This window comes from Eufriesea mexicana, unplaced genomic scaffold (genome assembly GCF_001483705.2).
Source record: "Eufriesea mexicana isolate 0111107269 unplaced genomic scaffold, ASM148370v2 scaffold8034, whole genome shotgun sequence".
Lineage (NCBI taxonomy): Eukaryota > Metazoa > Arthropoda > Insecta > Hymenoptera > Apidae > Eufriesea > Eufriesea mexicana.
In genome coordinates, this window is record NW_016915807.1 from 61,018 (window position 1) to 72,837 (window position 11,820).

At 33.7% G+C, this 11,820-nt stretch overlaps 1 protein-coding gene across 1 annotated transcript in view; it reads left to right on the top strand.

The window, feature by feature from the left end:
- LOC108552767 (cysteine-rich secretory protein 2) overlaps positions 1-11,820 on the top strand; it is a 59,173-nt gene that overhangs the window by 27,656 nt on the left and 19,697 nt on the right. Inside the window, exons 3-4 of the mRNA XM_017907426.1 lie at positions 4,493-4,638; positions 9,430-9,639. Of these exons, the coding sequence (XP_017762915.1) occupies positions 4,493-4,638; positions 9,430-9,639 (356 nt within the window). The remainder of the gene's footprint in view (positions 1-4,492; positions 4,639-9,429; positions 9,640-11,820) is intronic.

Below are 11,820 nucleotides of genomic sequence, written 5' to 3' on the forward strand. Positions count from 1 at the left end.
GCGAAACTTTGGGAAAGTTCAATTATTTTAACTGGAAGTTGGCTACCTTCGTAACTCTGAAAAGTGAATCTTATCGGAATGACTGTTTCGAGTGTGATTCCTCTTCTTCTTCGATTTCTGATTTTAATAATTTTAATTATGTAAGGAATATTTATTACAATAGCCTAATTACAGTACCCTAATTACAATACTCTAATTACAATACCCTTGTTACAATACTCTAATTACAATATCCCTGTTACAATATCTTAATCACAATACACTTATTACAATACCCTTATTGCAATAATTTAATTATTATTCCCTCATTACAATAGCCTAATTGCAATATACTAATTACAATACCCTTACTACAGTACGCTTATTACAGTACCTTAATCACAATACCCTTATTGCAATAACCTAATTATTATTCCTTCACCACAATAGCCTAATTGCAATACACTAATTACAATGCACTTATTACAATACCCTAATTATAATACGCTTATTACAGTACCTTAATCACAATACCCTTATTGCAATAGCCTAATTATTATTCCTTCACCACAATAGCCTAATTGCAATACACTAATTACAATACTCTTATTACAATACCCTAATCACAATCCCTTGTTACAATACCCTAAGCACAATACCCTTATTACAATAGCCTAATTATAATTCCGACACTACAATAACCTAATTACAATACCCTTATTACAATACCCTTGTTACAATACCCTAATCACAATACCCTTGTTACAATACCCTAATCACAATACCCTTATTACAATAGCCTAATTATAATTCCCTCATTACAATAACCTAATTACAATACCCTTATTACAATACCCTTGTTACAATACCCTAACCACAATACCCTTGTTACAATACCCTAATCACAATACCCTTATTACAATACCCTTATTGCAATACCTTTATTGCAATAACCTAATTATAATTCCCTTACTGCTATAGTCTAATCACAATACCCTAATTACAGTACCGTAATTATAATACTCATATTACAATACCCATATTACAATATCTAACGTGTTATCAGGAAAATTGTATTTGCGACGAGAGGAATAATAAATTCGAAAATTGGATAAAGAGGGGTAATTGTTTTGCTGGAAATTGCACGAAAGAAATACGAAGAATTAAATTCTCAACGGAGACCAATTTCCCGGATTACGTTTGATTTTAATACCCATTGCGAACTCGTGACGTGCTCAGTTTCCAATTTCATTTGAACTGTCTATTGAATTCGAATTAAACTCAATTTTATTTCAAAATTGGATTTCGTTCGTTAGACGCAGGGGTTTATTCCTTTAACGCATCGCGATGTGTAATTATTTTGACTACGTGGACGCAAGCTAATCGGAGTAATTGTACTCGGTAACATGCTTCTGCTCTGCCTTCTTTATCCGAAGAAAGTCGGACTTTTCACCTGACAATCGTAAGTGCGCCGCTTAATCGTTCTCGCTTAATCAGAAACTTTCTCGCTGAAATTTTCTTCCTTTTCCAATTACAGCAACCGAAGAGCGTACATCTCTTTTATTTTCCACGTTTCTCGGGATTAAATACACATTTCCGTCGTGAATATTTCAAAAAATATTTAAAATAGTAGTCCCTGAAACGGATTTGAAATAAATGCCTCCCCTTTTGAACCTTGTTTCGGAATATCGTTGCAGGCTCTGTCACTGACAGAATATGTGAATTAAATAAATGGAAGGATATTTACAGATCGAAAAATGTATAGAGAATATATCGTACAACGATGGTAGGGAAATGTTATCGATTCTACTAATAAATTTTATTTATTCGCAATACCCCAAATACTATTGCTTAATGCAAATAATTTTGCGTGGCATTCTTTAAAATACAATGCAAATAAAAATATCAGAAATTATTACAAAATTCAACTTACACGAAATTAAACACAAAAACACGGAAATATTAATCTCAAAAATTTTCACTATCGTGTCACATATATATATATACACACACACACATACACAAAATATTATTCACGCGAACACAAGACGGAAAATTAAAGTCAAAATCAGTGAAACTTCAATTACTTGTAAACCGAAAATAGGCGTCTTTACTATTCTCCAATAACGCGTAGATTTTAATAAACATCCTAAATACTATTATTCGAAGCTAATAATTTTGCGTGGCATTGTGCAAAATGCAATGCAAATAAAAATATCAGGAAATATTGCAAAATTCAATTTACACGAAATTAAACACGAAAATACGAAATTATAAATCTCAATAGATTTCACTATAGTGTCACATACACGTGCGTACACGCGATATTATTCACGTGAACACAAGACGGAAAATTAAAGTCAAAATCAGTGAAACTTCAATTACTTGTAAACCGAAAATAGGCGTCTTTACTATTCTCCAATAACACGTAGATTTTAATAAACATCCTAAATACTATTATTCAAAGCTAATAATTTTGCGTGGCATTGTGCAAAATGCAATGCAAATAAAAATGTCAGGAAATATTGCAAAATTCAATTTACACGAAATTAAACACGAAAATACGAAATTATAAATCTCAATAGATTTCACTATAGTGTCACATACACGTGCGTACACGCGATATTATTCACGTGAACACAAGACGGGAAATTATAAATCAAAATCAGTGAAACTTTAATTTCAGGAATTCACGCTGACCCCTGAACTCGTAAACCGAAGACAGGCGTCTTTACTATTCTCTAATAACGCGTAGATTTTAATAAACACCCCTTTATGTACGACTCGTTACGAGCGTACCGTGCACATCCACCCCCGTCTGGTTTTAATCTTCGCGGTGTAGTGAATATACCGGTATACATGCACGGAATTGGTAAGCCTCGGGAGAAAAGTGATCCGCAGAAGATGGCGCAAGGGAGTTGAGCGTGGAACGCGTGGGGTATCACGAGGTCGTCGGGGGTTATAAATTTTTACGAGGGTAAGTTGGATCGCCCGCGTTAAGACGTTACCGGGGAGAAAATTAACGGCCGGACTTGGAATAAACGAAGTGCCACTTGGTTACAGTCGCTTTCGTTTGGCCGAGGGACCCTGGGTCTTGGCTAAATTTCTGAAGGCAAGTGGATGCAAATGAGTCGTGATTAGAGGGGTGAAATTGGGTTTCAAAGGGATTTTTCTTTTCTTATTTTGAGTCACGAATCAAACGTCACTACTGTCGCTTTTGTTTGAAAAATAAAGAAATCACGAGCCTTGCATAAATTTTTATAAATTTCGTGTCGCTAAGTGTATGCAAATGAGTCGTGATTAGAGGGGTGGAATTGGGTTTTAAAGGGATTTTTCTTTTCTTATTTTGTGTCACAAATCGAAAGTCGTCATTGTCGCTTTTGTTTGAAAAATAATGGAACTTCGAACCTTGGATAAATTTTTATCAAGTTCGTGTCGCTAAGTGTATGCAAATGAGTCGTGATTAGACGGGTAAAATTTGGATTTCAAAGTGATTTTTCTTTTCTTATTTTGCGTCGCGAATCGGAAGTCACTACTATCGCTTTTATTTGAAAAATAAAGGAACCACGAACCTTGGATAAATTTTTATAAATTTCGTGTCGCTAAGTGTATGCAAATGAGTCGTGATTAGACGGGTAAAATTTGGATTTCAAAGTGATTTTTCTTTTCTTATTTTGCGTCGCGAATCGGAAGTCACTACTATCGCTTTTATTTGAAAAATAAAGGAACCACGAACCTTGGATAAATTTTTATAAATTTCGTGTCGCTAAGTGTATGCAAATGAGTCGTGATTAGAGGGGTGGAATTGGGTTTTAAAGGGATTTTTCTTTTCTTATTTTGTGTCACAAATCGAAAGTCGTCATTGTCGCTTTTGTTTGAAAAATAATGGAACTTCGAACCTTGGATAAATTTTTATCAAGTTCGTGTCGCTAAGTGTATGCAAATGAGTCGTGATTAGACGGGTAAAATTTGGATTTCAAAGTGATTTTTCTTTTCTTATTTTGCGTCGCGAATCGAAAGTCACTATTGTCGCTTTTGTTTGAAAAATAAAGAAATCACAAACCTTGGATAAATTTTTATAAATTTCGTGTCGCTAAGTGTATGCAAATGAGTCTTGATTAAAGGGATGAAATTGGATTTCGAAGGGATGTTTTATTCTTGGTAGTAGATCGTAAGATTCGTAACTCCTATATTTTTCGAATAAATTTTGAAAATTTTGAAAATACACGAGTGTTTTAAAATCGCTGATTTGTTAAATTATTACGATTTATTATTAACCTAAAATTTATCCAGACACGATTCATTTGAAAATAATATGCTTGAATGAAAGTTTCATATTATTCTCTTTCCATTAGACTAATTTCTCACACAATGTCCTGAATTTACTGTACGACATAACCGAGAAACAAATTTCTGAGAAACAGATATCGTTTTCAGATATTCGAGCGTAAATTTCGGTTATTTTCCACGATCGTATAAAAATAATTGGAAAATCGTTGTATTATTGTTTCAGAAATGGCATCAAGGCTTGGAAAAAGCTGCACAGAGATGGGCCGATAAATGCCTTGGACTGGTGCACGACAATGCAACTGGCCTACATTTGGATGGTCTCGGGCATAGTGGACAAAATATCTTCATTTCAACGGAGAGGATGCTTTGGTAAGTGCTATAGTATTTATTTCTACTGGAATTTATTAGCAAATTCAGAAAAGCAACTTAATGATATCTTCCAGGCTTAATATTTCTATTTCTATGCTAAATAAAATTAAATAATTTATCCTTTTAATTTTTATAACAATTAAATTCTTAATTAACTTCATTTCTGGATATTTCGCGTTATAGAAGCTGTAATATGACAAATAATTGATAAAATTTTTATATCAATTTATCAATATTTTTTATCAATTATTATAATATTAATATTATTATTATATTATTAATGAAAATTCTTTTTAATACGAACAGTCGTTTAATATTGAAATATTCCTAGTTTTTGGGTAAAATTATATATTGCATTATGGGCAATCATATGCATATCAGCTTAAGTTAATCCTTCACGTTTCTCGACGAGAACAAAGGACAGGATGAAATTCATGAAAATATTACAAGTATCGAGTTACGTTATCGAATTTTAAGGTAATCAAGTTTCCGAGGAAAAGAGATGCCGCAGCGTCTTGTACCTTTGAATTTATTTTAAGGTTCGTTTGAAGATGGCCAAGACCGTGGAGTTTCAGTGGAATAGCCCGTTATCGTTCAGACAGAAATGTTTCCGACGATTTAGGGTTAAAATGAATCAGCAAGCATGTCAGACGTTTAACCAATATTCGTCGATCTATTTTTCTGAATCGAAAGGATGCGACTATATGTAGGTTATGAATATTTTTGTAACGTTCCTTTTTAATACACTTATTCAAATGTAATTTTGATAGGAATATCCTAATTATGTCTGTGGTATGTAGATTATATTAGTTTTATTAGGGACTTTTCAGTTTTGATATAAGCGAATCTTCAAATTTTTAAATCTTCGAGTCTTCGAACTTCCAAATTTCCAAATTTCAAATTTCCTAGATTTCGAGTTCTCAAATTTCCGAATTTTCAAATCCTAAATTTTTAAGTTTTCAAGTTTCTAAACTTCCGAATTTAAAAATTTCCGAGTTTTCAAATTACCGAATTCTCAAATTTCCGAATTTTCAAATCCCAAGGTTTCAGGTTTCTTAACTTCCGAATATTTTAATTTCTGAGTTTACAAATTAACGAATTCTCAAATTTTCGAATTTTCAAGTCCCAAATTCTCAAATTTTCGAATACAAAATTTTCAAGTTTCTAAGTTTCTAAATTTCCGAATTTTCAAGCTCACAAGTTTCTAAACTTCCAAATTTTTAAATTTCCGAGTTTTCAAATTACTGAATTCTCAAATTTCCGCATTTTCAAATCCCAAATTTTTAAATTTCCAAGTTTCTAAACTATCGAATGTTTAAATTTCCTAGTTTTCAAATTACCGAACTCTCAAATTTCCGAATTCCTAAATTCTACAATTTTTAAACTTCCAAATTCTCGAATTTTTAAATTTTCGAATTCCCAAATTCTTGAATTTTCAATTTCCCGAACTTTCAAGCACCCGAACTTCCGAATTTCTTAATTTTCAAATTTCTTATTTTCCAAACATTCCAATTTTTACAATAATCTTCTAACATACACACACCCCAATACCGTCTCCTGCAAATTCCCCATCTCGACTCTCCATTCCATACCCCAGCTGCCAAATTCGCAAGTGCCACCGCGATATCGCGAAATTCCGGAACTCGTGCATACGCGAAATCGCTAAAAGCATGACAATATCTTATTCCGGGGTTGACAAACTTTCCTCTAGCGAAAGCTCGTGGGTCTTAAAATTCTTTATTATTCAAATTGACATCGAAGAATCTTCTTTCGCGGGTTGCACGCGTAGTGTATTCGCGTTCCCCAAAGGAAGATATTCCCGCTGTAGGGGATGATTGTCTCCGCGGTGCTGAAGTAACCGCAGAATTCTGCTGCACAGAGCATACAATTTCGAGCATCGGAGAACACCAAGAGAACCGGATCCTTATTTCCCTGCAATTGTCAGCTCGATCCGTTTCAATTAATTCGTTAACTGATATCGCTGCTAGCTAAGGATCTATTCGCGCGATGTTGTCACAGAATACTTCAAACACGGGTAATTTAGTGTTTAACTGTTGCACGAAACCTTGGAATATTCCAATTCGTTTGTCCCTAATAAAATATATTTTCTAGGGATATATTTTCTAGGGAATATATTTTATAAGGATGAATAAGCTGCACTGTGAAATTATACAATAAGATGGTTACTTGATGACGATGTAATAATTTTTTAATTAATATCCATTGATTAGACCAATTTTATTACAGGAAGGATATCACGTGATTTTGTAATTCTTGAATTTATATCGATAATTAACCTAGTGATTTTTGAGCTGCATTTTATTATAGTTTCAAAATTTCAGTAGTAGAGTTTGATATCGGGTGAACAGGGGAACTGTTACTTATGTAAGCACTGGAATAATTGTTTAATGGTGATATGATATAATTTTGTAACGTAATATTCATGGACTGGTGAGATTTTACTGGAACAGAGATATTGAATTACTTTATAATTTTGGATTGACTTGCACGTGTATTTGAAATTCGATATTAAATGATTTTATAATTTTTGGTTTATTTGTTAGTTTTTTAAGTTAAATATTAGGCGAGTTTGTTATTTTTAATTTATTTCTTTGATTCAGTTGATTTGGAATTAGATTATACTCCAGTTTCGAAATTTCAGTAGAAAAGAACTGGTATTTGTCAGACAGTTTTCTTCTTTATCATAGATTTATTCGTTAATTGGATTTTTAAAAATTCTTTCTAATATTTTTATTTTTCTTTTATCTTAAATTTGTTATTATTAAATATCTTGTTAAATATTTTTATTTATTTTGAAAATTTGTTTTCACTTTTAAGGAAATAATACGACTCTGAACGGTTAATTCCACTAATGCAAAGATGGCGACTGGAAATATTGCGAATCATCGTGTTAATTCGCGTAGCTTCAGAGCAAATGAGTTTTCTTTGGAATGAGCCATTAGCGTTTCCAGCATTAGAATTTACTCCACGATTCGTTTAAACGTAACAAGCGGCAGGAAGTTTCAGTAGAAAGATCAGTCATAGGTCAGTCGACGTGTCTAATTCGGAGATAAAATTCATCGCAAAGCTCAAGTCCGACATACTTGTTCTACGGAAGCTTTTCTTACATTTTCAATCGTGTAATATTAAAAATTAGCAATTCCATGAATTTCGCAATTTTTCTGACGTTAATACCAGTTTCCTCATGATTAGTATTTGCAATAATAATACCTATCGTCATTATTATCAATTATCATATTTTCGTTATAATTTTTAAGTTAATATTTCAAAACCTACATTTATGTAAAATTTCGTCCTGTCTCTATCTTTAATATTATAATCTTCCTACTGCAAGACTATCATTAAATAATTAAAATTCTAAAATTCTAAAATTAAAATTCTAAAATTATTCTAGCCTTGTGAACGAGACTTTTGTGAGTTCAAAAATCCATTTTCCAAGCAAACTAAAAGAATATTTGCAATTGTGTAATATTTAAAAAATTAAATAAGAAGAACAATAATTATAATAATAATTAAATAATAATTGAAATTATTAATAAAAATATTAATAATAATTAAAATTCTGTCGATATCGTGAATTATTAGTCTGATATAATTTCAAATTTTTGTTATACCTTCCAAATAAACATTCGTGGATTTACACGTATATAAAATTTCGCCCTGTCCCTCATTTCAATATTACCATCCTCCCCCAGCAGGACTATTATTTCATAACACATTTCGCAATTAAAATTCCAAAATTATCGTAACTTTTATAAAATCAGAAATTTCTTTTTCTCGAATAAAAATTATAAAGAAAATAGAAGGAAACTCTGATGCTATTTCAGCATCGTTCACGAGTAACCGTGCAACACACTGCAGAATACGGCGAGTAGAGCAGCCTGTTATTGTTCAGACGCGAAAGTTCCGCGGCCGATTCGAAGTTGCGATTCACGGGCATTGTTCTATTTCTGCCTAACGATAACTTGCTTTCGTACTCGTCGCTCTCCTCGGGGAGCCACCTGTTGATGTTCAGCGAACAATTGTCACCGATGTCACTTGCACGTTCTCCTTTGCCGCGGCCAATTCCAAATGGAACCGTCGCCGCGGGTCTGTCGTATTTTTAATTGACTCGATTCCCTTCCTCAGGGCTGAAAAGCCTTTCAGACGCCCCGAGCTTCTTTCGATTCGCGCTGCGACAAAGAAACCGTGTTCCGGCTCCACTGCGAGTGTACAATGGCGGCACAGAGAATGCGAGAACGAGATAACGTAAACGTAAATTCGTTAATCAACATCGATAGGGAAATTAATTATTTCTATGGGACAAGCTGAAATTCTCTTTCTTTTCTTTTTTCCTTTTTTGGGGCGAGAGAATATTGTTTCAAAAATTAAATTTAGGAGAGCAAAGGGATGGCATTGTGACATTAATCGTTATCAATATTAAATTAATATTAATAATTTTGATAAAATCATTATCGATGAAGAATATTTAATTTCGACAGCTAACACGAATAAATTTTACACGATTAAAAATTATTTTAACAAACGATTCTGTTTAAATAAAAATTTACGTTTACCTAGCGATTTGAGAAAGAAAAATTTACAAATAATCGTGACTTTTATTGATCGCTCTTGAAACCATAATTTTTTCTGTCATAAATGTCCAGCGATTATAGAAGCTTGAAATATCATAAGCGTTTTATAATAATTTCATAAATTTGTGAAATATGATCGTTTCGAGACAGGTAAAATTGGATTACGATTAATCGCGACGAATCGTTCGATTTCCAGGAATTTCCCAATCAGAGTGTGGTACAGGGAGTACAAAGACTTCAAATACGGCAATAAGAAGGCAAACAACTTTCGCAAGATCGGCCATTACGTTCAAGTCGTGTGGGCCGCCACGCATCTGGTTGGCTGCGGCGTTAGTCATTGCACTGGTGGCAAAGGCCCATTCGGGTCTAGAGACTTCGTCATGTACGTCTGCAACTATGCTCCGGGGTAAGTGGATACTTTCAATTTTAACGATTGGCCTAATCGCGATCGTGAACCTCCGTCTCGAGAGCTTCGTTATTAATTAATTCAAAGGATAATATCTAGACACGAGAGGTATAATAAAATATTCCGTCATCAACGTATCATGCGAAAGAGCAATTTCAGAAGACGAATCTCGCTATTCAAAATTAGACACAAAATTTACAAGTTATAAATTTTGCAATACCGAAGAGATAATATTCGTATTTAAATGTAAATTTGATTCCGCTAAATGTGGAATATTTTTCTAGCAAAATGCACAATTTACTATTTATCAGAAAACCATGAAAGATGTAACGCGTCAAAAACGTGAAATAATTAGAAAAAATATTTTTGAAAAATAAAATATGGACAGACATAAAATTCAAAGTTCCATTCGAGATAAGAGGATACAAAATACAAGATATTCAACAAAAGGCTCCTCGCAATTTCTCCCCAACACCACTTCAAATGTAACAAAACACTCCTACGTGATACGCATACGTAAACATAATCCAACATAATTCCAAAGAAAATATTCCAAATTTCCAAAACGTAACTCATACCAACAGTTCTTAACCTGTGATACGTGAGCTGGACCAAATCATAGGATATTTTAGAGTTACACACAGTAGAGTCTATAGACACAAGCTACAAAGTTGTAGTTATGAATAAATGATACCTATTTACAAAATTTGGATGATGGTACGTAACAAAAGAAGGCAGAGAACCACTAACTAATATTAACACGTTGACTGCCACGATGGTCAACAGTGATCGGCGATGGCCTCCTCAGTGGAGCCATGGTGGTCACCAATGTTCAGCGATTATTTCAAAAATTTATATTAATAACTAATTTTTTAAATTTATATTAATAACTAATCTTTAAAATTTATATTTGCTTTATTCCAACCAATTTTTTAATATTTTAACAACGCAAATAACTAGAGAATTTCGAATAGAAAACATTAATAATTTGCATCATTCTTTTGATAATTCGTCATTATATCTTAATAATAATGGAAATTTTATCGTGGCCCCCTGAAGGTACTATTTTTATGTAGTGCATGGCAGTGAAAGTGTTAAACATTCAAAAATTTCAAGTTACGAATTACAAATTGCCATAAAAATCGAAGATCCATCATCAAGTGAAAGATCTGTGTCAAACATTAGCACACCTTGAACTTGAAATTCATCTAGTGACGAAAATGACAATAATACCGTCACAATCCCGAGCTGTCAGCTGTCACGCTATCTGTTTCTCTCGTTGACAGCACTTTGCCACACAAGTGGCGCGAAATTCAAATCTGGCGTGCATTTTGGAACACCTTTAAACTCTTATCAATAAATAATTAACATTTTTATTATCACCCATTAATTTTTATATTACTTTTAATCTATCGTCATCGGTAAATGAATTAAATAAATTAATTACCACCAATCTCTACACGATGTTCACAGGAATTTATTTATTTTATCAATCAGCTGCATCATTTGCTTCCCAATAAATTCCCCTGTTCGAACGAGAACGATTCCATCTAACCCCGCGATAAACAAAGACCTCGTGCCTCCCGGTATCTCGTTCAATTTTTCCACCTCTCATGGCCGAACGGATAATTGATCGGATCGTTCCGGCTGAAATTCACGGTGACGTTAATAGGTCCGGTGCAAAGGCGACTGCTAGAGAGAACCACTTGTCAGGGAACAAAAGCACGTAGGAAGCGAACAACGAAAGCGACACAATGCGGAGCAACAACAAAGCTCGAGTGCCTCGCGTGTTCTGTCTTCCAGCTCCAAGCCGTTGCTCTTTCTCTCTCTCTCTCTCTCTCTCTCTCTCTCTCTCTCTCTCTCTCTCTCTCTCTCTCTCTCTTTCTCTGTGTTTGTGTGTGTGTGTGTGTGTTTGCTTCCTCCTCTCTCTCTTCTTTTGTCAGTTTCTCTCTTCGTCACGTGTTTCTTCCTCACTCTCTCTCCCTCAATTTTCAGTTTTGTATCTGTTTTTCTCTGTCTCTCTTCCTCTTTCTACGAATGTTCCTCTGTCCCTCTTCCTCTTTCTACGAATGTTCCTCTGTCTCTCTTCCTCTTTCTACGAATGTTCCTCTGTCTCTCTTCCTCTTTCTACGAATGTTCCTCTGTCTCTCTTCCTCTTTCTACGAATGTTCCTCTGTCTCT